At 44.4% G+C, this 18,452-nt stretch overlaps 1 protein-coding gene across 5 annotated transcripts in view; it reads left to right on the forward strand.

Annotated features, from left to right (window-relative positions):
- Positions 1-18,452, forward strand: part of LOC115461201 (protein O-GlcNAcase-like) — an 83,002-nt gene that overhangs the window by 44,623 nt on the left and 19,927 nt on the right. For all 5 annotated transcript variants that reach the window (XM_030190862.1, XM_030190864.1, XM_030190866.1 and 2 more), the window contains 5 exons: positions 480-654; positions 4,106-4,162; positions 5,048-5,133; positions 9,280-9,384; positions 11,711-11,802. In XM_030190862.1, coding sequence (XP_030046722.1) covers positions 480-654; positions 4,106-4,162; positions 5,048-5,133; positions 9,280-9,384; positions 11,711-11,802 — 515 coding nt within the window. The remainder of the gene's footprint in view (positions 1-479; positions 655-4,105; positions 4,163-5,047; positions 5,134-9,279; positions 9,385-11,710; positions 11,803-18,452) is intronic.

Here is an 18,452-nt window from a genome sequence, read left to right on the forward strand (position 1 = left end):
TGAGATACATTCATAGGGCCCTGTTTATTACTAAGCTGCTCTAGAGGCGCGTTAGCATTTTTAGCACGCGCTATGTAGGCACGCACAATATTCCTATGGGCACCTACACGGTTAGCACGTGCTAATTTTGTGCACGCGCTAAACATTTTAGCGCACCTTAGTAAACAGGGCCCCTAGTTCTTTAAGCACAAAATATTATATCTCTACTCCCTGAAACCCTTCCAGTGTACCTTTACCTTCCCAGATAATAGAGGCGGAGCAAATTTGTATTGATATACCTGTTTTTGTTTTAAACTTTAATAGAATATGGGGGAGAAAACACAGACATGTTGAAAGGGTTTTGTATTATCAGATTGTTTATCTTGAAGTTTGGGGGAAAGGGTTGAAGAGTTAGAAGTTTAGGATTTCTTGTTTACTTTTGAGACAATGGACATGCTCCTATAGTTGTTAATAACAATTTTTAATATCCTTTTGGAAAGGGTGAGGAGTGGAGGTCTCAGGCGTACAAGTTCCAGCTGCAGTGTGAGAAGATCGTCCATCTGCACGGGCGCTTCATGAAATCTGCCAACAGAGCACTGCTGTATGATCTCTACCCGTACATCTCGGACATCAGGAACATGGTGTTGATTATCAGTGCCTTCATCAGGTGGCTGGGTGTGTATTTCTGACTTTTCTAAGGGTCTTGACGATCGTATCTCTATATCAGGCTTTAAGTAATGTGATGTAATATGGTTCTTGTATCCCACTAGCTCCCACAAAACAGCGGTTAAAAATGGTTAACAAAAATCTAAAAAGAAAAAAAGAGGGGAAAAGAGCAGTTCCAGAAAGCAATCGAGCAAAAAGTTTTTAAAATAAATATGTTTTCAAATTCTTATAAAAAAGTAGTAACGGAGGGAAGCTTGTATATCAGAAAGTAAAGAGAGCCAAAAGTGTACTACTACTACTAATCATTTCTAAAGCGCTACTAGTACTGCCTGATAACTAAAAGAATCTTCTAAAATTTTCTTGTATTTGACTCCAGAAAAGGGTGGAAAAATTAAAAGATATGGTGTTGGCCACTGATATCAAGATAAAATGCAATAGTGGTCTTTGGGAAGCAACACCAATCGAGTTAGGGTAAAATTTCAATGAACTGACGAGTTTTAAATAAACTATTGAGAAATACTGTGGTCAATCTTTGAAAATCAAACAGAGGAATGGATTGGTCTCTCATGGTAAAAATACATAGAAGATGAAAAGCCAGAAATATGCCCAATAGAAACCATGAAATAACCATAATTTTCAGAGATAAGGAAAAAAAAAACAATGAATTCAAATAGCATGTTAAAGAGCAGAGTAATTAAGTGCACTGATAATTTGTAGAACTAATCACTGAAACTGCCACCTCTAATTAAAAATAAAAAAGAAACATCAAAATTCAGCTCTAAATCTATCAGTCAGTATTCAAACGCTGTAGTCAGTGCGTGTTTTAAACACCAGCTGTGAAATTTAAATTATCCACATACATTCAGCACTGCTATCAACAGAGTTGGTGGCGCTGAATACATGTATTCAGTGGTGACCAGCCCTAGCTGTACTGATAGCAACAGTATGCAACCACTATCTGGACAGCTGTGCGGTTTAAACTAGAACTTTTTTGCAGTTCTAATGTTATCCGCATAGATACATGGATAGCAGCTGCCTCTGACTGCCTGTATCCTTGCTCCATCCTAGCACTATCAGGTAAAGGGCAATTCTGTTACCATGTACCTATATTTAGACACCTAGAGGGCACCTATTTGGGCCTACTTTTCTTTATAGAATACTAGTGTAACTGGGTATATATGAACCAGGGGCGTAACCAGACTTCTGCGGGAAGGAGGTCCAGAGCCTGAGGTGAGGGAGCACATTTTAGCCCCCCCCCCCACCCCCACCGGTGCTGCCGACCCCGCCGCCACCACCAACTTTGCCCCGACCCTCTCGACCTCCCGCCCCAACCCGCCGTCGCCTGCCTTTGCTGGCGGGGGACCCCAACACCCCCGCTAGCCGAGGTCCTCTTCTTCCCGCAAAAGGCAGGACATCAGAAACAGAAGGAAGCCTTTTGCGGGAAGAAGAGGACCTCGGCTGGCGGGGGTTGGGGTCTCCCGCCAGCAAAGGCAGGCAACGGTGGGTTGGCGGCGGGAGGGGGGGGGTCGAGAAGGTGGTCGGCAGGGGGGTCCAGGACCAAATCTACGGGGGCCCAGGCCCCCCAGGCCCCACAAAGCTATGCCACTGATATGAACAGATGTGTTAAGGCACAAACACTCAATAAAAGCCATAGAGCTGGTGTAAATGTTTGCACCTAGATTCAGGAGATACATATGTAACACAGTATTCTGTAAGTTGTGTGCATAAATGTACATCCTGCCCATGTTCTGCCCAGACTGCATTCATGTGAATGCCCACCTACTTGCTATCAAAGATTTACAGAATAGCCAGATCACTGTTATTTACTTGCATAAATGACTAGAATATTGGCATTTATGCGCATGCTTGCTGTCTAACTTGAGGTGGCTTTTAATATTATTACTTCTATTGCATGTTTGTACAGATATGAGAGGCTGTGCCCAGTGTATTTCAGTGTCACAGCATCATTACTAGGTAGGGTAAAGGGAACATATACGCATTGATTATGTTTGTGGATTTGAGAGACATTCTACTACTAAAGTCTGGCGTAGAGGCCAACAGAAATCAGGGTGGGTGGCCAGCCTAGCCTGTCAGGATCTGGGGACCTGGTCTCTGTGGGTGGTGGTTGGGATTAGTGGCGACGGTGACTCAATGAGACCTGCTGTCTCTGGAGGGGGGGGGGGGGGGGGGGGGGGTGAGAGAACTTGGTTTGTGTGTGGGGGGGAGAGGAGGTTGTTTCAGTTTCAGCCAAAAATGCACTTGCATTTTCAGCTGAAATTCAAACTTGGATTTCGGGCAGGTTCAGCAAATTTGGTTGGCCTGTAGTCTGCCATGCAGTGTTGGTGCACAGAAGTGTGCTCCTTTATAGAATTGCCCTCAGAGTGCCAGTCTTTATTAGTAGAGTAACTCTCATACCCACAAAGATCTTGTATGTGCTTTTTACCCTACATTCTCTGCCTTATCTCTGCCAGACTTCTGCTCTTTCACAAGTTAAGCCCCTCACTGAGGATTCTGTCTTCTGCTGTATAGTCTGCAGTTGCAGCACACACAGTCTTAGTTTTTTTTCCAGACACAGACTGAATCAGGTATCCCAGCTCCTCTCTGCCTGTACTTGCGCAACGAGTATTATACTATTTGCTTTAGTTCTGTCAAAAACTGAAAAATTTCATCAGCCTTAAACTTCTTTTTGTTCAGCTGTCCTCACTGGAAGCTAACAAGCTACCCTATCCCTCTGAAACCCATGAGAGAAATCAACTGAAAATGATGTTGCTTTTTTTTCCCCTCCAGTTCCATGCTGATATCATCAGCCAGGGGATTTAGAACAAGTGAGGCTGAGATAGGCATGTTTGGCTGCTTGTCTAAAAGTTTTCCCATATAACTGTTGAAGTCACTCTTTTTTTGCACCTTTCCAAGGCAGCTCTGCTATGCCTGAGCAAGTGGAGAAATAGGCTGTTTTTCATAGACTACAAAGGATTGAAAATGAATGAAAACAAATATTTTTTGGCCATAGGGATATTCAGTTCATTTGAAGAAACTGAACCAGAAATGAGCTCATTCATCACATTGTACCTTTAATATTAAAATAATTGCTCATCCCTAATCTGGACCAGTTGAGACAGAGGAGGGAGTGTCCTATTTTTATGTATTAGGATTTATTTACCGCCTTTTTGAAAGAATTCACTCAAGGTGGTGTACAGTAAGAATAAATCAAACATAAGCAATAGGCAATTACAACAGTAAAAATATTCAAATAACAATACAAAGTATGGCATAGTATTCTACTTACAATTGTGGATTAAGACCTGGTTACAAGATAGAAAACAGAGAGTAGGGTTAAATGATTAATATTTAATCTATTGAGATTCTAATGTGGCCCTGCATTTCCAGACTCTTTCATTGCTACTTTCTTCTTTTTTATCCAGCACACTGGGATGACTTTTTGTTCATTTTCGCCTTGCAGATGGCAGAATTCTGAGTGAGCAGGACTCCCTGGGATCCTGGAGAGGCTGCTTCCAGTGTATGCATAAGGTTTCACAGTATATAAGAGCAATCTAATACAATAATATCTAACCTATGCCCTCTTTCTTTCTCTGTCTCTCTCTCCTTCTCTCTTTTTTCTTTTCCTCTCCTCCTTCCTAACCAAGCATTGATATCTTCCCAAATGTGTGTAGTTTTGTTTCCCGATTAACCATAAACGTCTATATTTTCAAAAAATTACTTAGCACATAGGCATGCAAAATAAAGAGCTCTTTGCATAAGTTGGCTGTACATACTCGGTATCGATTTCATGCACTTTAAAAAAAATATACTTGATTTCACTATATGCATGCATTTGCATTCACAAAAGAGGGGCCTTCTGGAGCATTTTCATAGCGTGTCAAAGATATGCTATTTTTTGCTTAGGCAACATTGAGGCATATTTTCAAAGCAATTTGGGAGGCTAAGTTCCATAGGTTTCTATGGAACTTTGGGAGGCTAAGTGCTTTGAAAATGAGCCTCATAGTGCCCTGTTTTCGGTGGATAAAGATACATTTCTATGTTTTAGATGCATAGCAACCCTATTTTCAAAATCAAGTCTGAAATTAAGTGCGATTTGTTCATGATTGGAATATGTCTAATTATAATTTTAAAGAAAGAAATAAGAGTATCAGTCTTTCTTTGTCATTAAAATAGTTCAGGCTTTGGCTGTAATCCACCTAAACATCTTTTTGTGACCAGTGGTGTGCCTCGTTTATTCCAAACTTATTTAAAATGCAAAAGAATCACCTTGGGGCAAGAATTTTAGAGAAGGAAGTGGATGGGGTTACATCTTGTCTTCACAAGGAATGAAAAATATGTTTGATGTGCAGTAGATTCATGTCCGTTTCATGTTCATTTTTTCCTTTACTTTTGTCTCTTCCAGGGTGCCGTAGCAACTCCTCGCCAATATTCTTGGGAATGGATGCTGAACCGTGGGTGTACAGAGGGGGCCTTGCTGGGGAGCTACAGGTACAACATTAAAATGTGTTCTGGGGATATTTTATATGATACGTCAATAAACAGATTTAAACATAAAATGTGTTCTGGGAAACATAGGATAAATGTTTATACTATGTTTATGCGTAAGCCATACTTGGACAACTAAAGAGGGGTGGTTCCATGGTTGAAATGCCCGCTCAAATATTCTGCCCATTGAGTGTAGCAGCAGTGATGACTTTCTGTCAGGTCATGCCAGTTATCAACCTGGAAACGTTTGTGAATTTGCTTTCTCTTTTCTGTTTCAGCTACAGTGGAAAGTAGGGGTTGCATCTGGCCCCAGTTTGGTACCTTTTTTTTTTTTTTTAAATATTTTAAGGCCTCCTTTTTTCAGGGTACTCTCTGTTGATCAATAAGGGGCCACACTTGAGTTTTGCAGAGCACTATCAAACTCCCTGAGGTCCTACATTCAAGCTTCTTCTTATGGGGGTCACCCTAAGCTGTGGAAATTAAGGAGATCAAAAACGGTATTTTCAGTAAAGAGTCTCCACAGGATGTGTTGTTCCATACAAATTGAACTTTACAGAGGATTAAAAATAGGATTTTCAGTTATGTAGGTTCAGCTGTTAGAATTTCTCAATCCCAAAGCAGAAAATGTATAGTTTAAATGTCCAAAATAGAAATAAAAATAAGAGTACAACTTCTCATGCCACTGGAGTATAGGAAAAGAGACATCACCCTCCAGAAAAGGCCCAGACTCAGAAGCGTTGTTATTCTAAGGTCTAAGAGAGAGAGAAATTCATCCAGGAATCTGCCTGCCAACCAGGTCCTGTGAGACCATTTCCAGCTCGCTGTCTTTCCTTAGAAACCTGACTGAAACCTGTGAAAGCCTCTTTTTTTTTTTTTCACTTAGAAATGGTATCACAGTACCTGGTTGCTACACATTCTTCTCTTTCCCTTAGTCCTTGAAATATGAACCTTCCTTGATTTACTCCAAGTTTCAGCTCACACAGTTGAGTGAGAATCAATGGAGAAAAATTGAAGACAAGCTGTCCTTCCTTCTTCAAAAGCCTGGACAGTCATAGCTTCACACTGCCTCTCCTGTTTTCCCCTGTATAACGTCTGCCTTTGATTTGAAAGGTGCTAATATAGGTTAAATTGTTAATTCACAAGTTGTTACATGGTACTTTACAGGGTATATCTTTTCTGCAGGGATGATATGTGGCCCATTGGCATATGATCTTTGGTTAGTCCTGGCACAAGCAGGTACACATTGGCATGAACTGAGCTATATGTGAGAATATGAAGGATTCCAAACAGAGGCCACTGCCCTTTTAGTTAATATGTAACCCCATCTCCACGCTCTGATTGGAAACAAGGGCACATCTAGAGATCAGAGGCCATTGGACACCCCAAGTTCCTGGGTCTCTTCTTCGCAGGGGGAAAAACAAGTCTTTCCAGATTGCTAGGTCTTTAGAGGTCTTCTGGTACTTGCCAGTATAACTGCATGATCACACAGGATGGAGTTGTGGCAAAAGAAAACAGTTTACTGGTGGATGTGAATTACTTGAAAGTTTGTATGAATTCATCTAATTCAATGATCCATACAGAAAAGTAAAATTCAACATGATCCAAATGTCAAGGAAATCTTGTGCAGTGGGTAATCCTGTCTCCCAGCTCCCTGACACATTGGTTATTATAGATACTTCCTTCTGGGATGTTCTGTATATTGATTTCTGATCAATATGGTGGAGATCTCCTTCTCCATTAGAAGAACTGGAACACCTCTAAACAGTTCCAGATGAACTCCCACTGGTGCTTCTTTTAAGAAGCAGCTGTGTAGCTGTTTCATATATCTCGTAATCTGCCAATCCACCAACCTTTAGTGTTGTAAAGGAATATGTAACTATCTGCCCTTTCACCATTTTTCACCACTGGTCTTCTCTCTCACACACTCCTTCAAGGGAAGCTGAGGCGGGTTGGTTTTGACCAATCTCTGCTGCCAAGCTCAGGGTGCTGAATGTGTTCCCTGGAGCTACCTCCTCTGCTCTTCTGGGCTTCTGGTGCTGATCCGCACCCCAGAGGTTTCCCACACTTCCCTTGGGCACATCCTCATGCCTTCAAAGTCACCTTCCCAGTCAACAGGTCATTGTCTCTATGTTTCTCTTTTATTAAATTCTCTGACCCCTTGATTAGTTTCGGCTATCCTTCCTCTGTGTGCTTACATTACTAAACCCATTTTCTTTTATCCCCTTTAGTGGATAATATTCCCGAAAATGTATAAATGTGGCTCCATCAGTCTGCTTGTCTCTCCTTCAGTGAATAATTAACATAAGGTGCTGTTCACCTCCCTCTCTGCTTAGCTCAGCCATGTAACATTCCATAAAATTGATGCATTTCTACTGCACAGGGTAGCTGCCAAGCAAAATGACGGTTAGAAACCTCTCTTATTTTCTCAATACAATACAGAAAAACTCTGCTTTTAAAACTCATAGTGTCCAAAGGTCTCTTTTCTCCCCAATTTCTCATTAAACCTCTGCTTAAGGAGAGATTTCATTATAGATTCTATTCTCTTGACCAAAATATCTCTCCAAGGGAAGTGTCTGAAATACCAACACACATCTACTCTGATTTTATTGGTATGAGTGCTCAAGAACATAAACCATATTTAAAAATTAGTCTGTATACATACACATTTTATTACCTTTTCTAATTTTTTGTGTTGCTTAATGCTGGAGTGTATGTTTTCTGTCTGTAAATCACTATGGGATAATTTGTTATTTTTTGTCATACTCTGGGGCTTTATGCATAGCCTTTGTTCGATGGAGGTGGAGAAGTGCATGAATAGGCAGGTACTGTATGGACTAGAGACTTGCTTGGGAACAGGGTTCGCGCGGGGACAGAAGCTGTTCCTGCAGGGTTCCTGTGGAAGTGTATGCAGCACTTGTGCCAGCCTCTCACTTATCAACAGTGTTGCCAGATGGAAGAAATTTTCCACGCCCAAAACCAGCCCAAAAACCGCTCAAAGTCATTTGCATATGAATGGATTTAATAAATATTAATGATGTCAATTTGCATATGAATGGCATCATTAATAAATATTAATGAGGTCATTTGCATACAAATGACGCCATTAAGCCCGCCTCCATGGGGAATCAAGTTCTTTGAGTGTTGTCTCCTCCTCCTCCTTGCTTTAACAGCACAGAAGCGGAAAGTCTCTATTAAGGAGGTGGTAGAGACACGAATGGTGATGGGCATGGGCTGAACACAGAGGATCTCTAATTAGAAAATGAAAGTTATAAAAAACCTAATCTTAAATGGCTGTATATGTGTGGATGTGTTGAGTGACGCTTAGATTGTGACTCCGGCTGTGGTGAACTAGGGCTGATACCGGGCAGACTTATATATGGTCTTTGTGTCATATATGGCAATCTGGTTTAGCATGGGCTGGAAAGGAATTAGACAGCAACTTTAGTGGCTGGAACATGAGGGCAGTGCTGGACACACTTTTATGGTCTGTTTCCCACAAATGAGAAGACAAATAGGCTGGAGTGGGCTTCGTCGACAACTGCAGCAGCTGGAACATAAGGATAGGACCGAGCAGACTTCTATGGTCTATGACCCAGAAACACCAAAGAAAGACCATAATCAAGTATATAATATCACACTCATTGTCGATTTAATTATGAATTGATAATGAGTGTGACTGTTGGGCAGACTGGACCATTCAGGTTTTTGTCTGCTGTCACTTACTATGTTACTATTAATCCTCGCTGCTCCTGGGCTGATGCGCAGATCTCAGCTCTGACACAGGCACAAGCATCAGATGTCAGCTGACCTACTGGCGTGTGCATGTGGCGACCTTTCAGCACACAGTGCCAGTAAATCGGAGACAAATCTTACATGTGCGCACCAGAGTGTTCCAAGTTCCAACTTCTGTTTCTTCCTTGCCTGCCATGTTGTGGCTCGAACACAGAGAGAGACAGAGAGAGCCGACCAGAAGTTTTTAAAATTTACCATTGAATTCTTGTGGGGATGGGTAAGATTCCAGTGGGGACGGATGGGGATGGATAAAATTCCAGGAGGGATAGGCAGGGACAGGTAAGATTTCTGTCCACTTGCAACTTTCTAGTATGGACTTGATCCTGTCTAGTTTGTAACACATTTTCTCTCTTTCAGATGCTGCTGCCTGTGGGAAATAATGGAGAACTCTTCAATCATTCACCTCCACTTTTCCCAAATAGCCACCAATATACAATCAGACCACTGCTTCCCAAAGACAAGGTACAGTTCAGGCATTTTACTGAAAGGACTTTATACTTCAGTGAAGGAGTTTATTGGTCGATTGGTTGTTACAGGTCATACTCAACAAAACTGGTTGGTAGGGATGTGCGTGAAACAAAAAATTATTTTGTTTTGATGTTTCATTTCATTTACTCTTATATTAATTTTGTTTTCCAAGTTTATTTCATTTATTTTGTTCTTCCATTTATTTAATTTCCTATCATAGTGGAGCACCATTAGTACACAGTAGTTGGGAGTCAATGTTATGTGACCACATATAAATAGAGTGCTTATAACTGGAACAAAAATAAAATAGAGTCAAAGACCAAGTGTGAAAACTTTTTTTTATTTACAGTGCTATATGTATTGACAGAGACAATATACAATATTTCTGCAACAATTGTTTACAAAACAAAAAAAAAATAAAAGTACTGTACAGTTTTATAAAGTCTGAGGGGGAGATGCATCAATCAAACGTTAAAAAATAAAAAACATGAAAGTGCTTAACGATTTTAACGAGGAATGCAGTACAAAAACGCTCCAGAAATGTTCGGATCGGTATTGCAAAGTAGGATTTATCACAGAATCGTTAAACCCGTCGTTAATCAGCGCCAAAAGCATGCACAGAGCAGCCGAGCGTTATGCTGGCTGCTCTGCGCATGCCACAAAGATGTCACAGATGTCAAAACAAAAAAAACCCCACAAACGTGTGTTTCGGGAGGGGGCAAGGGCGCTCGTCATGAGCATCCTGTATGGACGCCTTGCCCCCCCCCCTGCTGCTCCCCGCTGCTCTCCGCTTCCTCCCCCCCCCCGCACGAAAAAACTCCAATTTTAGCAGCCCCAGCCCCAGGCCGGCCCTCCTCCCTTCCTGTGTATTCTCCCACACTTGCTCCGCCTCCCCCCGCCATGTTCCAGTCCCGTGCCCCGCCCCCGCCGCCCCCCCTTAGGTCGTTGCCGCCGCTCCCCCCCTCCAACGACCCCCCCTTTGCCTTACCGGCCCATGCAGCGCCTCTCACCTCTGCTACATGGGCAATAACAGCTGATTGGCGATTCAGCAGGCCTCCTCAGACGTCCCTTCTTTCTTCCTGGGCCCGCCCTCCTCTGACATCAGAGGAGGGCGGGCCCAGGAAGAAAGAAGGGATGTCTGAGGAGGCCTGCTGAATCGCCGATCAGCTGTTATTGCCCGTGCAGCAGAGGTGAGAGGCGCTGCACGGGCCGGTAAGGCAAAGGGGGGGGTCGTTGGAGGGGGGGAGCGGCGGCAATGACCTAATGGGGGGCGGCGGGGGCGGGGCACGGGACCGGAGCATGGCGGGAGGCGGAGCTAGTGTGGGAGAATACACAGGAAGGGAGGAGGGCCGGCCCAGGGCAGCTAAAATTGGAGATTTTTCGTGCGGGGGGGGGGGGAAGCGGGGAGCAGCGGGGGGGGGGGGGGGCAAGGCGTCCATACAGGATGCTCATGACGAGCGCCCTTGCTCCCTCCTGATTTTTTTTCTTTTTTGGTGCTGAGGGAGAGGGGAGCAGCGGCGACCTGGGGCATCAATAAAGGACGCCCCTGACGCACGTTTTCGCCCCCCTAGTTATTTTTTTTAATAGATTTCACTTGTAAACTTGTAGCAGACAGCCCTAACGAGAGGTACAGACCTCTCGTTAGATTTCACAGTGTTTTCGTGCGTTAAACGAATCGGAAAAGGTTAGTGCATGTCATTTCAATAGGGTTTGTAGAAGAATCCCTCATCTGCATTCCGTTTTCGTTAGCTGCTAGCTTCGTCGGTAAAAGCCCTTTGATGCATGCAGTGGATCAAAATTTCCTCGTTGGAGGGTTGTTAAATGCTCATTAAGGTTTAGTGCATCTGCCTCTGAGTTCTGTAATGCCTGTCTCCTGCTGGCTCCTCCCTGACCTTGCCTCTGTAACGCCTCTCTCCTGCTGGCTCCTCCCTGACTCTGCCCCTGTAACGCCTCTCTCCTGCTGGCTCCTCCCCTATAATGCCTCTTTCCTGCCCAGTTTCAGGTTGGTTAGTTAGTGCTGATATTCAGCGGCACTGCCTGGTTAAGTGCCACTGAATATTGGTGGTTGGCCGGTTAAACGTGATTCAAGTAGACCGATGAAAAAACAAACAAATTAAATGAATATTTCATTCATTTTATTTGAAAACAAACCAGCCTTATTCTTTGTATTTTTCATTTCATTTTCAGATGAAGGCACATTCCTAGTGATTGGTATGAGTCTAGTTTGTGCAGAATGGTATTAACATAGTCGTTACAGGCTGCAGTGGGTGAAGTTTGTTGCTGTTTGTCTTTAATGAATAGATTTACTCCTTTGTTTCAGGTCAGCCTGTACCAAATGTGCCGGGAGAATTTTGATATTGGATCAGATGCTTCTAAGATACTCTCTGCCCATCCTGACCTGATAGGAGACAGGTAAATTTGGAAGATTTGATGGATTATAGATCAATTTTACTCCTAAGATTAGTATACCATCCCCTTGCTAAACTGTTGACAAGTGAAATTTGTAATCTTTGAATAATCATAATGGGATAGATAGGCCATTTGAGGCCATTGCTGCATGTGGGAATGCATGATATGTTTGGGAGACTGACCCTTAGGAGGCTGCAGGCTCTGGTGGCTTCCATGCAATTCCTTGCCCCATCCACATTCTGGTGGCTCTTCAGACAAAACCTTCTTTTGCAACTAAGTTGGAAAGAGAGAGCTACAACGCAGAACAATATCTGATTTTGATAGAAATTGAAATTTAAACTCTGTGTATCACTTTTAATTTGTGGTGCACTGTCCCTCAGACTGTCACAACTTGCACTTAAGAATACAGCTGGTAAAATCTGATGGAACCCCTCACTCCTTAGAAGGATACGACATTTCTACCCTTCCTGCTACACATCATTCTAGCTGAGTTCGGGCTGTGCTCCCCAGTAGGGGAAGATGTTTTCCCAAAAGTTAGTAAACAATATTTACAGTGCTCTTCTGAAGTATCTGGGAATCCTCACTATAGGGGAACTGTGCTGAATATAATTCCAAAGAACTGATAAATCTCATATACATCACAATATACCTCATGCTCATTAATATCATAAGAACACAAGAAAAGCCATGCGTCTCAGATCCCAAAAAGTAAACCTATACCCATAGTTTATTTCCAGGGGTGAACAATGGCTCTCCTAAGTCTGCCTGGCTATTCATTTTTTTATGGACATTTCCTCCAGGAACTTGTCCAGTCCTCTTTGGAATGTTGCTATATTAGTCACCTTGACCATGTCCTCCAAGAACAGATTCCACAGCTTAGGTGCTGTGTGTAAAAAGAACTTTCTGTGGTTTGTTTTTAGTCTGCTGGTAGTTTCATGGAGTGTCCTCTTGTTTTTGTGTTGTTTGACAGGTTAAGCAACTGTTCTCCATTTAACTATTATACTCAGCTCATAATTTTATAAACTTCTATTATTTCCCCTCTGTCAACTTTTCTCCAAATTAAAAATCTATAATCTGTGTAGCCTTTCTTCATAAGAAAGGTGTTCCATCCTCTGCTATTTTTGTTGACCTTATCTGAACTTCTTCTAGTTGCACTTCATCCTGTTTAAGAAGGGGGTGAGCAGAACGGCACACAATACTCAGGGACTGGTTCAGTGCACAGTTCTACCACAAAATTATTGCTCCAAAACTACCATGGCATGCTATAAGCAAAGAGCAAGCAAACTTCTGCCTTGTTAAAACTGCACAGTAATCCACATCTCACTGTGAAATGTCATGCTTCCTGTCAGTGCCTGAGCCAATCACTGCTCAGGCACTGACAGGAAGGGTGACATTAAAAAAAAAAAATGTTGCTGGTGGTCTGCATCAACTCTGATCTCCTGCCTGACCTGACCCAACTGATCCCCCATTCCCCTCATATTCAAGAAAAATTGCACTGGTAGTCAAGTGCCTTCTCCATCTTCTTCTCTTCCTACTGCCACTTCCAAAAATTTCCTTGGTATTTTTATTTATTTATTTATTTATTGCATTTGTATCCCACATTATCCTACCTATTTGCAGGCTCAATGTGGCTTACAGAGTTATGTAAGCAGTGGTGTGCTGGAGCCGGCTCGCAAGAGCCGGTTGTTAAATTTTCTTCCGGCTTGCGAGCCGGTTGTTGAAAATAGCGAGCCGGCTCTGGCTCTCCTCCCTCCCTCCTCCCTCCCTCCGGATCCGCCTCACCACCCGCTTGTTTTTTGAATTCTTCAGGGCAGGCAGTCTTGCCTGCCCGCTTCCAGCGCTGACTGTCCTCCCTTGCCGATTCACCCTTTAAAAATGGCCGCCGAGACTTCCAGAGGCGGCCTCGCGAGACTTTGGCTGCAGTCTCGGCGGCCATTTTGAAGCGCGAGTCGGCAAGGGAGGACAGTCAGCGCTGGAAGCGGGCAGGCAAGACTGCCTGCCCCGAAGAATTCAAAAAACAAGCGGGCGGTGAGGAACCGGATTGGGAGGGAGGGTGGGAGGGAGGAGAAGAATTCACGAAACAACTTGGAAGGGGGTGGCAGGGGGGAAAAGGGAGTCGCTGCTGGGCATGGGTGGATGGAGGTGGTCCCTGGGTATGGGTGCATGCAGGGCAGGGGAGAGGAGGGTACACTGCTGGACATGGGTGCATGCAGGGCAGGGGAAAGTAGGGTCACTGCTGGACATGGGTGCATGCAGGGGAGAGGAGGGTCACTGCTGGACATCTGGGTGCATGCAGGGCAGGGCAGAGGAGGGTCACTGGGTATGGGTGCATGCAGGGCAGGGGAGAGGAGGGTACACTGCTGGACATGGGTGCATGCAGGGCAGAGGAGGGTCACTGCTGGACATCTGGGTGCATGCAGGGCAGAGGAGGGTCGCTGGGTATGGGTGCATGCAGGGCAGGGGAGTGGAGGGTCACTGCTGGACATGGGTGCATGCAGGGCAGGGGAGAGGAGGGTACACTGCTGGACATAGGTGCATGCAGGGCAGGGGAAAGGAGGGTCACTGCTGGACATGGGTGCATGCAGGGGAGAGAAGGGTCACTGCTGCACATCTGGGTGCATGCAGGGTAGGGCAGAGGAGGATCGCTGGGTATGGGTGCATGCAGGGCAGGGGAGAGGAGGGGAGAGAGAAGAAATGCTGGACATGGATGGAGGGGAGAGAAGAGTGAGGAAGGTGATGAGATGAGGGAAAAGGAAGAGAGGAGAAAAACTGCACATGGATGAAGAAAATAGGCAGAAGCTGAGGACCAGAAATGAAGAAGAAAGGAGGAAAGAAATAAATGGAAAGGAAGCCCTGGAAACGGAGTTAAGAGGACAGATAGCAGCAGAATCGGATACTGGGCCAGCATGATCAGAAAAACAGTCACCAGACAACAAAGGTAGAAAAAAAATCATTTTATTTTCATTATAGTGTTTAGAATATGTTCACTTTGAGAATCAGGTGCTCAACATTAAAAGTTTATATTTATTTACTTATTTATGGCATTTTATCCCACATTAAACATGAATTAGATTGGAACCTGGGATCATTTTTTTTCCTGGAGAGAGTAATGCATTGCCCCCCCCCCCCCCCCCGGCTATAGCCAACTCTGCAATTTTAGGGGGGCGCAGAGGTGGATGGGGGGGGGGGGGGGGGCACCGAGGTGGACCGGGGAGAGAGCCTGTTGTTAAAAATTTACCAGCACACCACTGTATGTAAGACATGTTCATTCCAGGGTGTCAGTTACAAATAGTATCTGTACACTTACAATTAGTAATGTTCAGAGAAAAGTAAGGGAAAAGAGAGTGAAAGGTGGTAGTGTAGCCCCCCCCCCCCCCACCTCCACAGGTAACTGATTCTTTCTTCCACAATATTAATTTAAAAAAAATGTACCCTGGTAGTCTGCTGGTCTCCCTCCCTCTTTCCATACTCCCACTTCCAAAAAGGTCCCTGAAAATTTTCCCTTATATAGCAGGGCGCGGGGCAGGGCTCTGCCATTTTGAAGATGGTGGCACTGGAGACAGGAGCAATTGGGCATCGCTCTTGCCTCATTTAAGATACGGGGTCTGAGGAGGCATGAGCAAGAAGTGGTGGGGTCCCACTAGACATCAGGGAGGTGTTTGGAAGTGTGGGTAAGGAGAGGGCAGGCCACTAGACTACCGGGGCAAGTTATCATTTAAAAAAAAAAAAATTTAATATCAGGAGGAGGGGGCCCACTGGCATCATTACAGAAAGCAATCCAGGCAGGGTGGTCAGGTTGGAGTGAGAGAGGGGGTGCTGCTAGACAGCCACTCCCTCAACCAACCTTTTATGCTGGCCTGGACCTAGCAAAGTTTTCCACGCACAACACATGTGAAAAACTTTTTTATATTGCGTGGCTGTAGAATCCAAAGTAACCACATTACCATGCATTTTAGTGCCATGTGCAGTAAGGGTTTCCACTTGAGTTAACATCAATGTCAAAACCCTTTCTGCATTGATCAGCCAGTAAAACCACATTAAACTCACTGTCGTGCTTTCTGCATTGGCCCCTGAAGATGCAGATGCACCAGGGATTTATAGAGAGGCATAATCTCAGTTTGGTTCTCCATTCCTTTTTGGATAATCCCTAATATTCTATTTGCTTTTGTAGCAGCCATGGCACACTACTGAAAATGTCAATTACTGTCCACAAAGACTCCAAAAATCTTTTTCTTGGGTGGTGATTCCTAACTCACAACCCAGAATTTTGTACCTGTGGTTGGGATTATTTTTCCCTTTGTGAATCAGTCTACAGTGGTTCACATTAAATGTCAACCTTCACTTTCCTACTCTCACCAGATCTTTCTGCAGATCCTTGCAATCCTCTGCCATTTCAATGACTTTGCATAATTTTTTGTCATCCATAAATCTGATCACCTCACTCATCACTCCTATGTGTTACTCCTGGTGGAGTTCTGCGCAATTTCCCACCCCGCGTAGAATTTATCACATACTGTGCAGAATTCAGAAGAGGTACGGAAAGCAGCGGCTCTGCTCACTCTCTCTTCCCCTCCAGCGCTAAGCCCGCATGGCAAGAAGAAGAGGATCCCGCAGTTCACATAAACAGTTGGGTCAAAGTCAGCACAGGAAGAGGAAGTGACCTATGGTGCAGTGGGTCACTTTCTCCTTGCCGTGGAACTCAGCAGGGGAAGGGAAGAGAGAGAGAGAGCGTCGTGGCTGAAAAGAGAAGGGCAATGGTGAGCTGAAATTCCAATCAAGGCATTCAATGGTATCCTTTACTATCTATAGTGTATTATAAGCAGAGAAAATGACCTCATCAGTCCAAGCTAGGCGTTACTACGCTTCATGTGCTCGAACGCCAGCAAACTTTGGACTCCGTTATAATCCTCGGTCATGAAAAAACTCTGCTCACTATCTTTATTTAATATCAAACATTGGAAAAAGTATTTAATGTTACTTAGCTTTTTAATCTTGCCCTACGGGGCTCTCCGTTTCGCTATATATAATAAGCTTCTTCAGGGGGCCAAGCAACTTTTTGGCTAATCACGATATCTATGAATAAACATAATGATACCATATCAACCTTAATATAAGTAATCATTCTTCAATGTAGGTCTGTGTATAAAAAATCAAGTCTTAAAACCACTAACCTCATAACATGGCGTTTCTGCTCCTATGACTCCGGTAGTGAAAAGCAATAACCGGAAGGAGTCGTTTTTATTTATACTCTCAGTCATATGTAATCAGCTTCATGAAAAGAGAAGGGGCCAGAAAAATGGTGTGTGTGCACTGGGGGATTGGGGGCAGATTAAAGGGGTGAATAGAGTGTGTGTGGGGGGGAAATTGGGGGCAGAATAAAGGGGTGAATGCGTCATGGGGGGTTTGTGGGCAGAGTAAAGGGGTGTGTGTGCCATGGGGGGGGGGGGGGGCAGACAAAAGGGTTGAGCATACCATGGGGGGAAGGGGGGTTGGGAGCAAGTTGGAGCCCCATCTCCGAGGCAGCGGAGAATCCAGGAAAATGCACAAGTAAAAGCCAGTTCCTCTGTGAACTTGATTGGAGGAAGTATAAAGTGGATCTGAGAGATCTTGCATTTGCCTATTTTCTCCATCTATGTGCAGCTTTTCCTGTCTCCTCCCTTCCCCTTCTTTCCATCCATGTGCATATCCTCCCACTTTTTCCTTCCATTCTTGTACATCTTCCTCTCTTTTTCCTTCATTTTCATCCATGTGCATTGATGGAGAGGAAGGGAAGAGATGAAATGTGCAACATTTCATCTCTTCCCTTCCTCTCCTCTCCATCAATACGCACATCTCCTTACTCTTTCTTCCCTTCCTCTCCATCTATGTTCATTTCTTCCCTTTTACTTCAATTCCTCTTCATCCATGTGCAGTTCCTCCTCTTTTCTTACTTTCCTCTCTATCCATGTGTAGTATTTCCCCTTTCTCTTCCCTTCCCCGTCATCCATGCCCAGTATTTCTCCTTTCTCCATTTCTTCTACTCTCTTCCCTCGATCCATCCCATCCATTCAGCATCACCCACTTCCCTCGGTCCAACATTGCCTGCTCCCTCTCTCTCTCTCTCCCTCCCTCCCTCCAACATTTCTCCTTGAATCTCCCTTCCTTCCTCTGCCACCACCTGCACTGCCATGCCAGGCCTCCAGCAGCAAGAAGAAAGTACCAGACCCGGCGCCAGTGCTGACTTCAGTACCAAATAGCCTTCCAGCCTATGTGCTTATGAAGGGCCCCGTTGTTCAGTTCCTATCCAACATGTATGCATCAGAGAGGCGGTACCAACAAGGCCTCCGCGAGCGGAAAAGCTGGAAGGCTCCTTGGTGCTGAAGTTAGTACTGGTGCTGGGCCTGGTATGTCCTCATTGCTGCTGGGGGCTGGAACTCAGGTGGCGAGAGGGAAAGGGGATCAGTGCGAACCTGGGCCTGGAGGAGATCCGATGCAGTTGTAGAATGGGGGTAGAGAGGTGACAAGGCGTTTTTATGGAGATAGCACTTGCCACCCTTAACTCCGTTTCCAGGGCTTCCTTTCCATTTATTTCTTTCCTTTCCTCCTTTCTTCTTCATTTCTGGTCCTCAGCTTCTGCCTATTTTCTTCATCCATGTGCAGTTTTTCTCCTCTCT

The sequence above is a fragment of the Microcaecilia unicolor genome, chromosome 2 (assembly GCF_901765095.1).
Source record: "Microcaecilia unicolor chromosome 2, aMicUni1.1, whole genome shotgun sequence".
In the NCBI taxonomy this organism is placed as follows: Eukaryota; Metazoa; Chordata; class Amphibia; order Gymnophiona; family Siphonopidae; genus Microcaecilia; species Microcaecilia unicolor.